Source organism: Stegodyphus dumicola, chromosome 8, assembly GCF_044657685.1.
Source record: "Stegodyphus dumicola isolate Sdum_Otavi_A_Nest chromosome 8, ASM4465768v1".
Classification (NCBI taxonomy): domain Eukaryota; kingdom Metazoa; phylum Arthropoda; class Arachnida; order Araneae; family Eresidae; genus Stegodyphus; species Stegodyphus dumicola.
Genome location: NC_140775.1, coordinates 159,777,868 through 159,797,748, shown reverse-complemented (window position 1 = coordinate 159,797,748; position 19,881 = coordinate 159,777,868). Strand labels below are relative to the sequence as shown.

Genomic DNA, 19,881 nt, shown 5'->3' with positions numbered 1-19,881 from the left:
TCTCTTAGTGTATCGCGGTTAGTGCATCATCGTAGCTCCGGGGACCACTTAACTGAAGAGTCGTTAGCTGTGCTCTGTATGTCGTTGAGTGCATCGCGAGTTGTAGTGTGGAGAGTCTCGAGAGTATGTGGAGTTCTGAGAACGACTGAGCTGAGTCGGGAGCTGTACTCTGGTGCTTTGCAGTGAAGCTGTCTCCGCCGTGATAGCCTGATAACCTGGAGGCTGTGTCGCTGATTGTGTCAGTGAGTTTATAATAGTTCATCAACGACTGTAAAAACTTGTTTTGGAGCTTCCTGACAATACTGACTAAATTCCTAAAACTGCTTTGAAAGGAAGCTACCCCACCGTGCCTGGACATTTCGTAACACTATGAAGAAGCCTATCTATAACAGAAGTTGGTTGCCTATAGTAATTTATGGTTGCTTATATAAATCACTTGCAGTTTTATCAAGTATTAATCAGAAAATATGATTATTGTATGTTGTTTAAATATTTAAAAATAATTTTGACTTTAAAGAATTTGGTTAAGGATTAAGATATGTAATAAGTGCATCAGAAGTGCAATCTTCTACTAAATGCAGTAAAATGTTTCTATTTCCCTTTTTTTTAAAAAAATTTATATTGGTTGGGTTTGATCGATAACTTTAAAATATTTTGTTGAGCTAACTATTATTTTATTCATTTTATGGTAGTACTAGGAAATGTAAATGAAAATATGTGATAAAATTTTTCTTTTAAATTTAATAGTTTTCCCATTGCAGTTATACAAATTATAAGTTAGGATTAAATAACAAATACTTTAAAATTCTTCTGTAGTATAATAAATATATTTTCTAGAGTTGCAAGATGCAAAATTTCGGAAAAAACAAGCATATCAGCAACAGAAATTGGAGGAGCAATTAATTACTGCCACAAAAATATGGAATGATGAAATACTTCCTAATTGGAATACATCGTATGTTACCTTTTTCTGTAAACTTGTGTATCTTGAATATAAAGACCTACATATTTATTGTTTTTATATTAGACTCAGCATTTTTGTAGTTGTTTCAATGTTATTCAACTTCATTGAAGTCATGAGCTATGTAAATTTAAAAGTTTTTCTTATACTGCAACTATATTAAAGATTGTAAAAAAGTATATTTTATTAAATGTTGATAAATTGCTTAACTTTAATTTAGGAGTTGGGCATTCAGTATTTCTGAAATTTGAAGAAATTTACCATGTGAAGTGCATATACAGTAAACTAAGGAAAAACTGAATTTTCATTGACACAAGACAGTATGTTCCTCTAAAAAAATTATTAATAAAATTTGGATTTAATCAGAGTTGAAGAAATTTTATATAAATTGTGAATAACATAATAAGTTTAATTTTTTTTTAATTTTTTTTATTGTATTTTTTACTTCTCTACACCTTTAAATCAAGCACAGAATATAGTTGCCAAAGTTTAATGACTTCATGTACTTGTATTGTATTTAATTGCACTACTGAATGTTCAGTATTGGAATTAAATAAATGATAAAAGTCCTTATTTTTAAGGCATTGGATATGATGTTTATAAATTCTTTCTATAAGTTTGCTCATTGTTTTTAATAATTAGGAAAATGGATGACCTTGGGCTCATTGATTTTGCTGTATCTTAACAAAAAATATTTCCAATGAGTAAGAGTGCCTCATTGGGAATATTTTCGTAAAAATGCAACATACAGCTTGTGAAAATTAAAGCTAAAATTTTTTATACTGTATGTGCTCCATTGGTGCAGTGGTAAACATCCGAGTATTATCTTCAATTTTCACTTTGAATCTCACTGTCAGCAGTTATCTCCCTTCCCTTTTTTTATTAATTTTAATCTTATTTTGCCTTGAAAAGAAATTTATTAATGAGAAATAATGCTTTTAAGGGAATAAAGCAAAAAATGATTTAATAAAAAATTTCAATAAAAAGCCCTTTTTCATATAATTTTGTTCTAACCTATTGTACTTTTTACAAATTTATTTTATAGTTATGACTCATTGGGCTATCGGTTATATGAACATAACATAGTAAAATAAGATGCTTAAAAACATGTAATTCTTAAATTAGAGTTTTGTAAAGATATAACTAATGCATTTATCATTAAAGCATTCAAAATGTAAAATATTTTTGTATCGGGTATGTTGAATAAATGGCACATATCACAATTTAGAATTTTTTTATAAATTTTCTTCAGAAGGAACCACAGATCATTAACATTCATTAAAATTTCTTTATTATTTGTTCTTGCAAACTGAAATTTCAGCATGGCTAAAAATTTGGAATACTTTGTAGATGACTTGTCGATAAAAATAATATTTTTATTTTCCTTTTTTAACACATAAGGTATTTTCTTTCTCCTTCCAGCATGCCTTTGTGGTGTAATGATAACACAGTGCATATTCGAGACGTCCAGGTTCGAGTCCTGGCAAGGGATTGCACGTTTTTCATATTCCTGCTTCAAAAAATAACTTAATGACTCTAAAATGGTTCCCAATCTAAAAGGTGGGAAATAATAATTCGTCACCATCAGGATCTGGTCATTAAGTTCCCTAATCCCCAGTCACCCTTTAAAAGAGGGAGTATATAAGGTATTTTCTCCCTCTTTCCAGCATGCCTTTGTGGTGTAAAGGTAGCACACTCAGCGCATATTTGAAAGGTCCTGCTTTGATTCCAGGCAAGGAATTGCACATTTTTCACGTTCCTAGCTTTTTCACGTTCCACCCTGGGCTTACATTTCAGTAAGATAATGCCCGCACCCACACTGCACATGTTCCTAATGCTTGCTGAACATTACTTTGGCCAGCAAGGTCATCGGATCTTTCTCCTATTGAGCATGCATTATGGGCTGGGCCCTCCAACCATCTCGGGATGTTGACGATCAAACGTGCCAGTTGGACAGAATTTGACACGATATCTCTCAAGAGGACATCCAGAACCTCTATCAATCGATGCCAAGCCGAATAACTGCTGGCATAAGGGCCAGAGGTGGACAAATGCGTTACTGAGTTTTTCACTTTGTGAAGCTCTATCACTTCAATAAATCATCCAATTTTTCTCAAACTGTAATCATTTGTTTTTCTGTACATGTACATCACTTCTGATGATTTTTGTCCCATTCGAATAACTCCTTCTCGGTGCGTCGTGTATTTTGTATCCATGCAAAATATTTCTCTGTGCACCAGTTAACTGTGAGTTGTTGTGAAATGCTACCTAGTGTAATGATTGCATATCCCTTAAAAAAAAAAAAAAAAAAAAAAAAAAAGAATGCTATTTATGACTATTTTATTTAATTTATTTATTGAAAATTGATGTTTATAGAATTGTTACGTATTGTGTAAATGACTATAAAACTGATAAAAAATGGGAGCTGCTAATAGTGGTATTCAAAATAATTTAAAAAAAAAAAATTATTCATGTTTAATCATAGCACCATCAAGATTTTTGCTAGAGCTGGAACTTATATAATGTGCATGTTGCAAAGAAATTTAAGCTCAGTTTTTGTGTTAATTTTTTATAGATGTAAATAAATGAATTTAAGCATCTGTATTTTTTTTTTTTTTTTTTTTTTTTGGAAATAGCTATTTATGTTTATTATTTTAGGGAAATATTTTTTTACAGAGGCTGTTCGCACATTGTTTAGACGATTTTGGTAAGCAATAATAAAAATTGTTTGCTGCAAAAGAAGTAATTGCAATTGTACTATGTTTTTAAAAGTCAAAATTATCGTCTGTGTCTTGAAAGTTTTGTTTTTATTCAAAATGGCGAATTTAACAAAGCAGTGGTTCGAAGGCTACATTTACGCTCTTTCCGAAGAGAAATATGCATACTCTGTTATCCAAAAACGATGTGAGAGTCATGGTTTTATGATATCTAAAGCGTCGATAGGTAATATCATCGTCAAATTGGAGCCTCAAGTTGGACAAAAATTCCAAACAAGTATCCAAGGTAAAAACGGTCATCTTCGACTATTACAAAGGTACATTGTTTAATGTTAAAAGAAAATCCCCCTAGTCAAAGGACAGTTGCAAAATCATTAAAATGCTCGGTGTCCACTGTAAACAAAATGATAAACGTGTATTTAAATCCTAAGAAAGCGAAAAAACGCAATGTGCATCGTCTTCTTCCAAAGCATATCGCTCAGCGCAGGACACGCTGCAGAATTCTATATGAGAAACACTTATCCAAAGAAAAATGGAAAACGACTGTCACAATAGATGAAGCATGGGTGTATTTAAATAAATGTAAGAAAAAAAGAGCCATTTATTATCATAAAAGGGAAGAAAAAATTTAGAACATGGTTCAAAGAATCGGAAGAAAGTTTTTCTAAGGGATTCATGACTGTTGCTGGTTTTTCTCATAATGGCAAGTTAAAAATAAAGAGAGGGCAAAAAAAATGTCAAGATTAATCAAATACTATCAGGAACATATTTTATCGCCAATTTTTCTGAATGAAATACCATCGCTTTATGTACAGTGCCATCAATCTGTGAGACTCCATCAGGACAAAGCTAGCAGTCACACATCAAAATCCACTGTAAATTTCCTAAAAGAAATGGAACAAAAACTGGTGTCAAGGCCATACCCTTCACTGATATCCCTACTAAATCTCCCGATGTGTCACCTATGGATTTTTGTGCTTTCGGACTTTTAAAAACTGCATTGTCCAAACGTTGTCCCAAAACCCTAACAGGACTCTGGAAAGCTGTCCGGGAGGAATGGGATAGAATACCTCTTCTGCCACTTCAAAAGGCATTATTATCCTGGAAATTGCGGTTATGAAAGATAGTTTAGAGTAAGGGATGTCAAATAGAACATTTAAAACACAAGAATTTTATGTAATTTAGTTTTGTGAATACAATATACATCGTCTAAAAAATGTGTGAACAGCCTCTGTAGTACTAAAATACTTTGGTAATATCGCAATTATTTTATTGATGTTGTTTTATTGAAATAACACCTGCACATGCTCATGCTTAGAACAAAAGATCAGGTGAGTCATACACTATTAGAATTAAAATGCACCTAATGCAGTCAAGACTAAGTTATTGGAAATCAATTACCTTGAATTATAACTGAAACATATGATTAATAAAAATTCTGAAAAGCTTTATACAAAAGAATTTGACTTCTTGTAAAAACACTATATCTTTGTAAATTTTCATCATCTTTTGTAGAAGGATTAGATTTACAGTAGGGTACACATTCTAGCTTGTGAAAAGATAAACTAGATAGATCAATTTAAAATATGAGACATGTTTTTAAAGGAAGTACCATTTGGACATTTAAAAAAAAGCATGTAGAATTTTTCTTACCAGTTTTATATGAAAGCCTGTACCTCAGTCTATTTTTCTACATAATTTCTGCCAATATTAAGGCACTTGTCATATCATACAACCAGTTTTTGAATCCCCTTTTAATAAAAGTCTGTCATCTGATTTGACACCTTCTGCAACATTAGTCATTTAATATCATCGTCATTGTGAAGAAGACCACCCAGATGCTTCTACAGTAGCACTAGATTGGGAGTGTACAGAGGGTGATCAACTTGTTCCCAGTAAAATGGCATGATGAGATCTTGAGTTTATTTAGCCCCTGTGGATGGGCATTATCATGAAGCAAAACAATCCCTCTAAGCAACATGCCATGCCTTTTGTTTTAGATTGGGCTTACAGAACACAGTTTGCTTAAGGTCTTAACAAGCCACCCAGGTTTTGTCACCTGTGACAATTTGGTTTAAAAATTCATCACCTTCCTCCCTTTGCCACTGAAGGAAAGTTAAAGCATTACCTAAACATTTATTTTTTGCACCTCTGTCGATATTTTGGGTACCCAGCGTGTGCACAGTTTACGATGATTTAAGAATTTTCTCATAATTTTATACAGAACGCTGAATGAAAACCAAGGAAGGTCATCATGTAGGGATGAAATCTTAAAGCATCTGTTCTGTGTTAGTCGTTCATTAACTTTCTGTGCTAACTTTTCAGTAATGACAGAAGGTCATCCGCTTTATTCATCATCGTGAATATTTGTGCGGAAATCTTTAAAAGCTTTAACCCATTTCCTTACCATTCCATCATTTATTATGTTTTTGCCTTGCACTTCACCATCCTGACAATAAATTCAGTTGCTTAGTTGCTTTCACATCTTTAGCACTAAGAAAACAAATCGTCGACTGTATTTCACTGTCAGTGGGGTTCTCAGTCAGTGAACCATTTTAAATACTGAAGCATTTACGTGGTCAGAAGTTTCTGTAATGCCGCCTGTGGCTTGCCAGCAGATGTAGGTAAACAGCGTGCACACACGAAATGCCAACTACAGTGCTGCTATGCCAGAATTTCAAAACGGTACTTACTTTAAAAATATGTCTTGTGTTTAAGAAGTGATGTGGATCAAAGAGTATATTACTGAATAAAACATGGGGTTTATATGTTGTAAAAGTAGATTTGGTCAAAAGGTGGTTTCATGTGTTAAAAGACGTATATGTAATCAGTTTTACAAAACTTTTTTTTCATGCTGTTTAGAATTTTACATTTTTATGAAGTATTTGCTTATCCTTCTAAAACTTGAAGTTATGCTTTATGTGTATATTTTGCTCTATACTTTTATACTGTGTCACTGAAATTCTTTTTTCTTTGATTTATAGTAAAGACAGTAGGAAAACACGAGACCTTTGGTGGAAGGGTCTTCCTCCAAGCGTCCGAGGCAGAATTTGGAAATTAGCCATTGGAAATGATTTAAACATTACTCAAGAATTGTTTGATATTTGTACAGCTCGATCAAAGGAGAAAATTTGGGTTACAACTGATGCAAAAGCATGTGATAAAAGTGATGGTATATGTTTTTCCTGCCTTAAATACTAATGTTTAATGTAATGGTAATCTTCTTTTTTTGTGTGTGTGTTAGATAAAGCAGTTAATTTTTTCAGTGCTTAGAATTTACTTTTTTGTTCTGAAATTGTTGAGGGTCTTGAGAGTTTTATGTTCTGTTAAATATTTCCTGAATTTGTAATTGTAGACATGGCTGTTATGTTTTCAGCTTATTTATGTATCTCTTAAAATTAACATTGTGTTTCTCAATAATAAACTCTTAATGAAAAAAAAAAGTTTGGTGATCTCTCTGATTAAATTCCCCTCGTTAGAAAATGATGAATAAGAATCCTTGGTACTTTAGCAAAATTAAGTCTTTAGAAGCCCAGAAACATTCAATCCTGTGTTCATAAAATATGAAATACGTACATGAACACCTCTAGCTGTTATTGGAATTAACATTGACTTGACCTGCTTATTTTGTGTGGATGAAGATGGTTTCTGCATGAGTGCATTTATGTTTTGGACTTGCTTTTTATGAGTACGTTTAATTCCTTTGCGCTGACCAAACTTTTTCTTAATGAATTATCCGGGGTAATCTAGGATAAGAGCAATAAAAAATAACAAGAATTCTGAAAAGGAGGAAATATGTTTTGAGGAAGATATACATCCTATTAATTTGAAATCATCCTGTGAAATTATGTTTGCTTAAAAATTGTGTTGACCTCTTTCTGATTCAGTATTAGTTGCAAAAAAAATTTTTCAGTCGTCAGAACTGGAGTTGTTGACCTTAACATAGGTATTAAAACCCTGTACTTATCCCTCATTCCCTAAAAATTTGCAAGCAATCTGAGAACAAATGTAAATATTGTTACATTTTATTACTACACTATTATTTGAAAACTACTCAGTTCTTCAAAAATTAGAGTAAATGTACAATATTTTCCTATCAAGATAAATTTATGTGATTATTCAAGGCATGCAAGATTTTAAGAGAGATCTACAAACAGCAAGCATATTTTTGAAAAAAATAAATTATAATAGTTGATAAATTTTATTTTCTAATTTCAATGTGACAAGGTATGCTTTTATAAGATATCAGTGTCGTAACAAATTTTGTCTGTTAGTAAAACTTATGTTTTGTTTGGAGGATTATTAGCTGAAAAGATTTTGTTTCTAATGTAAATGAAACTTTAGAACTTTGTAATGAAACTTTGGATTTTGCTTTTCATTTAGAAATAGATAAGAAAGTAATAGAAGTAGCACTGGAAAAGGTGAAAAAAATAAGTCCATAAACCAAATTTTTAAAAATGTATGTAAAATATTAATTTTTTATATTATTTTGAGCAATTTTTTATTATTTGAAATCTGTCTTTTTTACAGAAATATTAAATGAACTTAATTTCGGTTTACTTGAAACACATTTTAGTTATCTCCTTTTGCTTACATAATAAAGTATTAAACTGATCTATGCTGATATGAATTTTGTTTAAATAATAATAATGGCAAAATCAACAGTCCTAATTATTTTGATCATGGTTTCTGTGTAACATAGTTATTTGTTCATTATAATTAAGGAATAGTCTGATTTTATGCTAATATACTATGTTGAAATCTCTTTTATTTTTTATAACATTTTAATTAATAATTCCAGATGAGACTGAATCAAATGAAAATGCTGCAGATTTTATAAAATTAGATGTTTCACGAACATTTCCACAGCTAGGAATATTTCAAGAGGTAGAGTGTTTTTTTTTTTAATCCCAATAAAATTAAAGCCAGGTGTACTTTAATATTAAAATTTTTTGTATAAATGTGCCCGTATACTTTTTGTATTAATTTGTTTATTGTATTTCCTGAAATAACTTGATCATTATTATTTTAATTAATAACTGGTAAAGTCAAATGCAGTATCTATCAAGAATTCTTTTTAGATATTTTAACGAGTAATCGCACATTGAGAGCTAGTTTTGAAAATTACAGTCGAGCTCGCTTGTAATGAGTGCTAAGGGACTGCGATATTTGCTCATTAAAAAACAGTGCTCATAAAAAAACAGGTTCATAAAAAAAATCATAAAAATTCATACATACTTACTATATAGTTACTTTACTTTATACTTCTGTACAGTATAAAAGATGTTAGTTAATTTGCTTTGAATTGTCTCATTATTTCATTCTTGTGTTATTGTGCTTCAGAGGAGACTTATGGCCTGAAAATCATTGTCATTTGCACCCCTGCCTTAAGCATGCTTAAAAATTGAGTATGTTGAGGGTGGTTCAGCTTTGAAATTCTTCACATTCATCATTATCATTATTGCTTATTTTATTATTTTAAATCTGCTTTAGCTGGAATTTCAGCTACAATATGTTCAGGAGTAGATATCTCGGAAGTGATAACATTGGCATCAACAGATATATTTTTACGCTTGAACTTTTAAAAGTGAACCACTTACAAGAAAATCTGCACTACATTGCACCTTCATCCACTTTAAAAGAGCTTCATCCAAATCCTCTCTAGCACATTTCTTCAATTACAGTCATTCTTATTTTAATGGAATGCACCCATTAATTTTTCCTTGTTCTTTAACAGTGTTGAAACAGTAGAAGATAAATCATACTTTTTGCAGATTTTGTAATTTTTTATCTCATCCTCTGGCAAAATCCTTACTTTTTCATCAACAAATTTTACTTTTTGACATCACAAGATAAAGTTTTGCAAGCATATTCTATGAATGCTGATCAAAGAATGACCTCCGCACAAGTCCCCTACACTGCCACCCCTACGCAGAGTAAACTTCCATCCAATAAGCAACATCCATCATCTCCGTCTGTCTCCTTAAAATCATCATGGGATGTCCTCACATATTCATTCCACAACATGAAAAAGGCCACCATCACATGTTCACAGGATTTATGACTCATAACAAACTTTTTGTTGACTTCAGAATGTTAGAGTAATTTTTCCAAGAAAGGATAGCTGAATTGGAGAGGTGAAAGTATGTGAATCATAAAAATATTGCTCACTATAACTGGGGTTTGCTCGTTAAAAGTGAGTTAAGCACCTATAGACGTAACATTGTACCAACTAAGTATTTCTGATTTCCTTTTTAAATCAGGGCTTGTTATAAGCAAGTTGTGATGTAATGTGTTATCGTTATGTATTTAATTCTCTTGGTTTTATATCTTTCAGCTAGAACTGTATTATTTGCTAATGAAATAAACTACAATTTCTTACTGTTTTTTGAAAAACATATATCAAATAACAAAATTTTAGTAGTTTTTACTGAGTATTGTTTAGATATTATGAATGTTGTCTGTATCAAATAAATGGCATTTTCTTATGCAAATTCTGCTTATTTCTCATGCAGTGTAAGATTTCCCTTAATCTACATTTCTGTTTCCTGTATTTTCTTAGGGTGGACCATATCATAACACTCTAGAAAGGATTTTAGGAGCATATGTGATATATAGACCAGATATAGGTTATGTAAGTGATGTTCAGTTTTGCTATGCATTCTGTGCTGATAGCATATCCCTATCATTTAATACTGTGTAATCAGTATAATTAAAATAGTCATAACACAATGTAATCAGTAAAATTAATATAGCAGTTTCAATATATTTTAATATAATATGATATAGTCTTTAGTATAACTTAATATAGTCAGCTTTTATTTAAAATGGTACAGAAGTTAGTTTGTGATTATAGTAAAACTTTTTAATCTTTGCAATTAAAAATGTATATTTTCTCTATTATTAAATGTTTCAGTAACCATAAGCAGTGAAATAACAATTTCTTTTTTAGTTAGGTAATTATTTGCATGTGAACAAACATACCATGTATTTTATGATTTTAATTAATATTTCCTCCCAACTCCCAGAAAAGTAATTCCAATTTTAAAATATGTATGTAGTTTTATTGCTAGCAAATTAATCATTGTGTAAATGCAGGTTCAAATTTCTCATGTTTGAAAGAAAACAGCTCTTAAGGCATTACTGTACACTAAATATGCTCTAAAAACAATGAATGTTGAATCTAAATTTACAGAATTTGGAAAATTATGTATATGGTGTAAAATGATTATCTACTAGGAATTTTCTTTACATGAGTTGATCAAAAGCTCAGAAATAAGCATATGAACAGGATTTATCATATTTACTATATTTAGTAGTACTTTAAAAAGCACATATGGATAGGTGCACTAATATTACAGTATTACGTGCTTTGTCAAAGAAATTGATTAAAGTTATTAATTTTAATAACATTCCTTTTACCTACATAATGTAATATCCTTTCTGTATATGCATTTTCATGTGTTGAAAATCATGTGCTGAAAACACTCAAAGGTTGATATGCAAGTATTACTCTCTGAGCAATACACAGTATACCTTCCTGTCTGTACATGCATTTTAGATTGTTACCTGAAATCAGAAGTTTCTAAATCATATGCTGAAACAAAGCTACGAGGGTAATATGCAGGTAAATGTTATGTTTACTCATTAAATGAATAAAAAGGCCAAAAATTATATTTTCTGATGATTTTTAGTAGAAGAGCCACTTATATATAATGCAGTATAAGCATGTTATACCATTTAAAAAGAAGAAAAGATTCATAATATTCAAAAGTATCCTTAGTATCACTATTCAAAAGTGTCTGTAATATTAGTGAATACATTTCCATAAAATGCATTGTGAACATAAAGCACACTTCTATTAAATAAACAGGATCTTTAAAAAAAAAAAAAAAAAAAAAAAAAAAGACTGACACTACTCGAAACAATTGTAGTTCAATCTATTAGCTGGAATGCCACCAAATGTGGTAGGAGATTAATGACAACATGGGGAAAAAGATACCATTGAAAAAAGTTCTGATAGTTGCTGTTAAGAGAAAATATCTAGTTCTAGTCTACAACTGTTGTAGTCTACACACCTGAGAACTAGGCAAATCAATAGCAAAAAAGAAATTTCAATGCAACACCACTTTAATGCAGCAAATGTACTGCCCCAAAGTTTTACAGAGATGATATTTCAATGCACCATTTCACTTTCTTTATTCAATAAAAGTCCTTCCTCAGCAAAGGCACTCCATACAACGTGAACCCCAATAGATTGGATCGTACATTGCATCCTGTACACAATATTCTTGATGGCCAAAGTAACATATCACTGGGAATGCTCAGCATAGCCCATAATATGTTGTCCTTTAAGGTCATCCAGGTCAGAACCCCACTAAGATAGACACTGAACAAAGAATCTCACAGGAAAAATGTCTCGTGGGGTTAAATCTGGGGAGTGAGTTGGCCGCACAAGTGAAAAAAAGATACTCGTTACCCTTTCTTCTGTAAAGTGGTGCATGAGCCTATATAGAAGTTACCTGATATGGCAGTTGTCTTTGCTGAAGCTATGAAATGACAAAAACTAGTCAAATTATCTTGGTACCTTTTCAGGGAGCAATATGGGTATGTCGTTCTGTTAGAATAATATCCCCCCCCAAAAAAAATGGTCTGCTGATGTAATCTGTTGTGAAGCCACAGTCAACAGTAACTTTTGTTGAATGCAGTGAGATTCCATGAACTGCATAGAATTGTTCAGATGCCCAAATTTGAGAATAGTGAGCATTGATGGTCTCATTTAGGTGAAAATGAGCTTCATCTCCCCACAGAAATTTCCACAGCAAAGCACCTCTTACCTCCATACTGGCAAGAAATGTTAGAGCAAATGACACTCATGTACCATAATCGTTGTGTATTAATCCCGGCATGTGGCTGATCATGTATGGGCAGAAGTAAAGAACTTCATGAGAAATTTGCGATACCATTGAAGAATTTAAATCTATTTGTTACATTCTTGGGTATTGCTATTACCAGCAGTGGTCCCATGGGTAATGTCAACTACTGCAGTTCCTGAAATCAGTAATTATTTATTTTGACACCCATTTCTAAGCCCTCAGCCGAACCAAACTGCTGAGGATCCTGTTTCTTCAAACTTCTGTCGAATCATGCATTTCAGTACATTAACTGATAGAGGTCTTTTACTTAGGTTACAACTTCTGAATTCATGAAGAGCTTTTGAAGCTTTTTTTTTAACTGAAGAGGTTGTTTTTGATTGATGATGATAAAACAGCATCACAAGTAATGTGTGCTGAGGTAAAGTTTGATGTATGTTGAACCTAGCTAATCTTCAGAATGCCTTTTGTTTTCCCTTCATCTTTATAGGCTGAATTATTACTGATACTGTTGTTTGTGTAACTGAGCAGTAGCATTTTAAAATTTTACCTGCATCTCATGCAAATTTTCAGTTGCATAGACTAGAAGAGCATCATATTTTCCACTATTATCAACTTTTGGAACTAATTTTTTTTCATGGAATCATTTTTCCTGTGTCATCATTACTCTCCTTACTAAATTTGAATTGCATCCCAGTTGATTGACTTATAGATGGTTCTGAGTAGTGTCTTGAGAAAGGCATTATTCCCAGACTGGAAAAAAAAATGTCACTATATGTTGCTTGAAGATTTTTAGTCAACTGCTGTTCAATTTCTTTTAAATAGTGGACAGTTTGAAACGTTAATAAAGGTTTTAATGCGTGCATCAACATCTTTAAATACATGAGTATTACAATTATTGAGTTAATATATTTTGAATAATAAAATATGTGCACTTACATGTAAAGTTACTCACATGTAAATAGCCAACAAATATAAGCTCATTTAGCAAATCAAATAAAAATGTATCTTACCATATTGCTGCAGTAAATGCACCTATATACATTTTGGGGTTAAAAAGTACGTGTAACATTATGTTAAAATGCCAGCTATCTGATTAAAAATTTCGGGAAAAGATAATCTACTACAGTGCTTATCTAGATTGATTATTTTTCTTTGTAGGGTAAATAAAATTAAGGTTGTTAATTTGTTTATGTTTTTTATATTTTTGTTAATTTAAATAACTTAAAAAGATGGTACGGTGCATATTGTTAAGAAGCTATTAAATTCATTTTGATGAAATGAAAGCACATCTTCCAATGCTTTGAAATAGTGTAGTCCCTTGAAAAGCTTTTACTTTTTCTGTGTTTTTGCTTACTTAGTGAATCATTTCAAAGCCACACTAAGTAATGCTTATCTACAGATAGGCTTAATAAAAATTATTAAGTTGTGCGCTTAATCTGATAAACATTAATGGAAAAATACTTATCTCTCATTATGTTCTTTTTTTATTCGGTGAATCATTTTTGAACCACATGAAGTACAGAGGAGCCTCGGTTCACAAACACCTTGAATATAACAAATAAATTTTCTAAAGGTAAAATGTGGTTGCTGATGAACAGTGTCTTGAAATACGAACAAATAAGGTGGCAATAAATGATATTCCAAAATGCAGTTAATGCAGTGAAAGAAATGTCTTCAGAAGAAGAAGAAGGTAGGGAAGATATGCCTAGTTATTTGATTCGTGAAATTTGTGCAAAATGGGATAAGGTTCAAAGGTTCATAGAAAATTATCACTCTGATAAAGTAGTATTAAGCTGTAGCATGTATATTTGCAATAGTGTCATATCTTGCTTTGCGAAGAACATTTTAAAATATAGACAGAAAGAATATGCAATAGACAAATTTTTAATGAGACAGAGGCTTGATGATTATCAACTGATGGCAAGCGGTACTAAGAGAAAGAGAAAAATTTTAAAAAAACATAGAGCCATCTACTTGATATTATTATGGAGTAGGATTTCTTCTGTCAAATGATAACATTTTGCACCTTTGACTTCTTCATTGCTTTCTATGTACACCGTCATAGAGATTCAGTAAAATTTAATTTGTTTTCCTATTTTTTATGTGTTTCGTATTTTGTTAAATATGTAGGTTATTTTTTTTTTTTTTTTTTCAAGGTCCGATTGGTCGCTAAATGAAAGTCACAGTGAGAATCGAGAAAATGTTATGTGGAACAATGTGATACAACATTAAGCTACTTTTCAATGTAATCACCATTCCGATTCATACATTTGTCATAGCGTGGTACCAATTTTCCAATGCCTTTCATAGTAAGCAGCTGCCTGTGTTTTCAGCCAATTCTGCACTCTGGTCTGCAGCTCTTTGTCTGTGGCAAAATGCTGTCCTCTTAGCCAGTGTTTCGTGTGGGCAAAGAGATGAGGGAGCCAAGTCAGGACTGTATGATGGGTGATCACAAATTTCCCATCCAAAACGCTGCAGGAGGATCCTTATTTCACCTGCAGTGTGCGGCTGCGCATTTTCATGAATAAGGGCAATACCTGACAACAGCATTTCTCTTCTCTTCTTCTGAATTGCCTTTCGAAGATGTTCAAGACTCATGCAGTACGAAGCTGTAGTGATGGTTGTGCCACGGGGCATGAATTCCACCAAGAGAACACCTTATTGGTACCAAAACACTGTAGCCATATACTTTTTGGAGAACATGCGCTTGGAACTTTTTTGGCTTACGACTTGGAGAGTGTGAATGCATCCACTGTTTCGATCGCTCTTTTGTTTCTTCAGTTGCATAATACATCCATGTCTCATCTCCATCCTGATAGTACCACTGGAGGAAAATTAATGCGGCACCCATTTGCTGAGTTTTGTGATGGTCAGACAGCATCTTGGGAATCCATCTCAGGCAAAGTTTGCGGTATTCGAGTCTTTCACTCGCAATTCTATAGAGAGCTGACTGTGAAATTTCAGAAAACAAATCACTCAACCCAGAAATTGTGAACCGATGATTTTCGTGAACCGCCTGATCCACGAGCTGAACAAGATCATCGATTGACACTGGCTTCCTTTCCTGGATGCCTGCATCATGAACATCTGTGTGTCTAGATTCAAAGTTCCTGCACCATTTCCACACTTTGCTGTCACTCATGAACGTTTCTCTGTATACTTTACTCAGTTGTCTATGAATTTCAGCTGCATTACTTCCTTCAGCATGCAGAAATCAAATGACTAAATGCAATTCACATTTGGTGGGAGACTATTTTTCAAAGCATGTTTATGTGCTCCTTATGTACTCAGAAATGACAATTGCGAATTGACATTCCTCAGGCCAACTAGAGACACTGCACTAGACAATTTTCCCAGGAACTTTCCTTTTGTGACCAATCAGACCTTGAAGAAAAAAAGAACCCTCGTATTATATATAAGTTAAAATGTTGTGTATGTGTTAGATTGAAGGAATTCCGCTGATTTTGTATTATGAACTGAATACAAAGTACTGTGTTCTGAGCAATTATTTGAGATCCAGCAACAGATTATTTCATTTTACATTAATTCCTATGGGAAAAATTGTTTTGGCTTAAGAATATTTCAAATGTCAAACTATCTTCAGAAATGACTAAAGTTCACGAAAGAAAGTTTTACTGGATTACTTTGTTAAAAATTATTCTTTGTTTACTAAATCATTTCTGAGCCACACTAAGTATTGCCTTTCTAAAACAAAGTAAATAAAAATGGTTAATCTTCTCTGTACAAGAAATAAAATTCCAGTGCTTGCCTGGACAACAGAAGAAAGGTGACACATTTATCTGCTTTGAGTGTTCACATGGGTAGTTCCCAGTTAATCTTGATATTTATAGGTCTATTGAACGTAATGAATGTATGCAATGTCTGAAAAAGTTTCATTAGAAAAATCTTAATATTTAATTAGGTATTACTATTAGTATTTCATGTATCATATTACTATTTTAAGTTGCATTTATACCCGACTTTCAATTTAAGCCATATATTTCAGGTTCAAGGCATGTCTTTCTTAGCTGCCATGTTGTTATTGAATATGGATGCAGTTGATTCTTTTATATGCTTCTGCAATTTATTGAACAGGCAGTGCCAGTTATCATTTTTTAGAATAGAACAAAAAATGGTAATTATATTTGTATTTTTATTAAGTACACTTTTCTGTTCTTACATGATATATTTCAAAGAAAATGTAAAAAGTTATGGCAGGTTGAAATTAGTTGCATATACAAGGTGTATCAGTACAGCAGCGACAAATTTTCTGGAGAGATAAGAGTACACCTAGACGATGGGAAATCATGTACTAGTGCATGGTCGGAAATGCTTTCCTGACTCTATAGGGATGACACAAGCAGTGAGACAAAATGTGTTTTATTATGTTCAGTACTGCAGAAACCAACAAATAAGAACATAAACAAACAACAATCATCAATAAAGCTGTTCGAAATTACAACCTCGGACCGTGAAGTAGGCCTCACTTTTCCAGAGCATGAAAGATTGCATGGCAGATGCATAAGATACAGTTCCTGCATCACGGTCCGGATCGTAATTTCGAACACCACCTTGATGATGGTGATCATCGGTTTTTGTTCTTATTCCTTGGTTTCATTGGCACTAAGCATAATAAGCATCATACTTACCCTGTTTGTGTCCCTCCTTTCTTGTGTTTTTTGTTGTTACTCCTGCGCTAGCAACGTGTTTCCAACTATGCATTGCTATGTGATTTCCCATCGTCTAGGACTACTCTATCTCTCCTGAAAGTTTGTCAATGCTGTACTGATACACCCTGCATGAAGACCTATTCAATAATAAACTGTTCTTGAAAAAGCATTTCACAAATTATTTGGTATTTTATCAGTAAAATTTACTATTCATTCCATATTTTTTTAAATAAAATATTATAATTATAATCATCTGTAGAGAAAATAATATATCTCTAACACAATCGTCCATACAGAAAACAACTTCAAAAGTTGTGGGGGGGGAGTTGCTTTTATGAAGTGTGCCAAAAAAAAAAGTCTAAGTGTGTAGCTTGAAAATAAAAGTGGAGTTGACAAGAACTGTTTTGGTGACGTCATGCCACACATCTCCCCTTTCCATGCGGCCAGTTTCGACTTAACTGATCACATCAGTTGGGAGTACTGCACCATTAAGTTGAACATGTGCAACTTCTGAAAAAATGGCTAATATAAAAAAAAAACCGAACATCGAACCAACATCAAGTTTCTTGTGAAACTTAAGAAAGCAGCCACGAAAACATTTCAAATGTTATGGAAATGAAACTTTGTCTCATGTATGTGTGTTTGAATGGCATAAGTGGTTTTTCAGGGAGAAGAGACAAACCACGCATGTCAAAATCAAAATTCATGGCCATGTTAATTGTCTTCTTCGACATTAATGGACTTGTAATGATTGAGTGGGTTTCCAGTGGTCATACTATTAATCAACACTACTACACTGAAGTACTAAAAACACTTTGTGAAAAAATTAGGGAAAAAAGGTCACAGTTGTGGAGTGATGGATGGCTATTCCACCAGGACAATGCACCCGCTCACACAGCCCTATCTGTCAAGCAGTTTCTGACCAGCAAAAACATTACTGTGATGAGGAATCCTCCATATTCACCTGATTTGGCTCCATGTGACTTTTTTTTTTTTTTTTTTTTATTTATTTCCTGAACCTTTAAGCTAAATCAGGCTTAAAGGGAAGCCATTTTATCTTAGTTGAAAAGATTCAGGCAAAAATGGAGAATCTCCTGAAGGGCCTTCCAAAAACCTTGTTTCAGAACTGTTACCAGCAATGGCAGCACCGAATGTAGAAGTGTGTGAATGCTGAGGCGGACTACTTTGAAGGTGATAATGTCATGGAGAACTGATTCTGTAAGTACAATAATTTATTGGACCAGTGTCTTTTTTTTTTTTTTTTTTGTCTGTGTGTGTGTGTGTGTGTCACGCCTTGTAAGCTATTATCACACGTAGTTCTGGAAAAACAATATTTGTAATTCCTCCCTCTTGTAGTATATAAGCTAGCAACTATTGCAAACTACTAGGTTTCCATAAAAGAAAAATGATTTCACTCGGCACCTGATTATCAGCTATGTTGTTCAGGCCTAGGACCATGAGTTTAAAAGGGCTTCCCAATATTTTACCTGCTCAGAATCCTTCTTTTCCCTTAACAGAAACAAGTTGTAGTTAAAGATCTCTACCACCCTGAATTATTTTTTAGAACTATACAAGCTCTGTAGGCACTCTACAAGTTTGTATGCATGTATTTTTGCCTGCTTTCTTTTGTACACTTTTTGTGCACTGTTCAATAAAAAATGTCAAATATGCATTTTATTTGTGATGATTTAAACTACTAAACATAATAATGTCATGTTATGGCCAAAAGGGAAAACTGTGCTATAGGATTTCTAACTTCAAAATTTGGAATGCCAGGCCTTACAATAACTAAGTTTTGGGTCTAATAACGAGAAAAATAATTTTGTAATACATTAGGCATACTAATTTCTGGCCTCTAATTTTATAATGTTTAAATTTTAATATATTTACTGTGCAAAATAAGATAATGTAAAAGTGCATAACTTTATAATGCATAATTTCTGATGTTTTTGCATTTATTATATATAATAAAGTGTATGGTAACTTTTATCCTGAAAGCTGCATGCAAAATTTTTATATAGTTCTACTTAATGAAAAGATTGGACAGCTCTGTTATAAAGCATGAAATAGTATCTAGTATTTTTTAGTCAAAACTGCTCTGAAAAATTTCACTGTAAATAGCATCTTTATTATAAATGAAAAATCTAAGAATTTTTAATACAAATATTTTTTGATATTCAAATGTAAGTAGGCAGATATTTATTAAGGTACTTTATGAACTCCATTAAGTCAAAGTAACATATGTAAAGAGAATCTGATATTTATATAAAAATTGTGTTAAAAAAATTTCCATGTAAAATTCCAGCATACTCGAGAAAAATTTTCAAAATTGTTTGTATTTGTATCTTGCTATACTTCATGTGAACATTTGCTGTTATTCTTATGTAGATGACTGCATACTATTCAGTTTATGAAGACTATTTCAGGGAGAATCTTCCTAGGCTTTCAGATGTATTTTCAAAACAGAATTTAAGCCCTGATCTCTATTTAGTTGACTGGTAAGTAACCATATCAATGGATTGCAATTGCATAGTTTTCGTGTTTATTAAAAAACATATTTTAAGAAATATATATGCAGTCAAACCTCTGTTTAGCAAAGCTGCAGAATCCCATGAAGGTCTTTGCAAAATGGACATTATGAGAAAACAAGAGAACAT

The 19,881-nt window shown here is 32.4% G+C and overlaps 1 protein-coding gene across 4 annotated transcripts in view; it reads left to right on the top strand.

Moving 5' to 3' along the window:
- LOC118181929 (TBC1 domain family member 14-like) overlaps window positions 1-19,881 on the top strand; it is a 45,935-nt gene that overhangs the window by 11,620 nt on the left and 14,434 nt on the right. For all 4 annotated transcript variants that reach the window (XM_035351162.2, XM_035351164.2, XM_035351163.2 and 1 more), the window contains exons 5-10: window positions 838-955; window positions 6,663-6,850; window positions 8,480-8,565; window positions 10,241-10,312; window positions 16,561-16,689; window positions 19,613-19,722. In XM_035351162.2, the coding sequence (XP_035207053.1) occupies window positions 838-955; window positions 6,663-6,850; window positions 8,480-8,565; window positions 10,241-10,312; window positions 16,561-16,689; window positions 19,613-19,722 (703 nt within the window). The remainder of the gene's footprint in view (window positions 1-837; window positions 956-6,662; window positions 6,851-8,479; window positions 8,566-10,240; window positions 10,313-16,560; window positions 16,690-19,612; window positions 19,723-19,881) is intronic.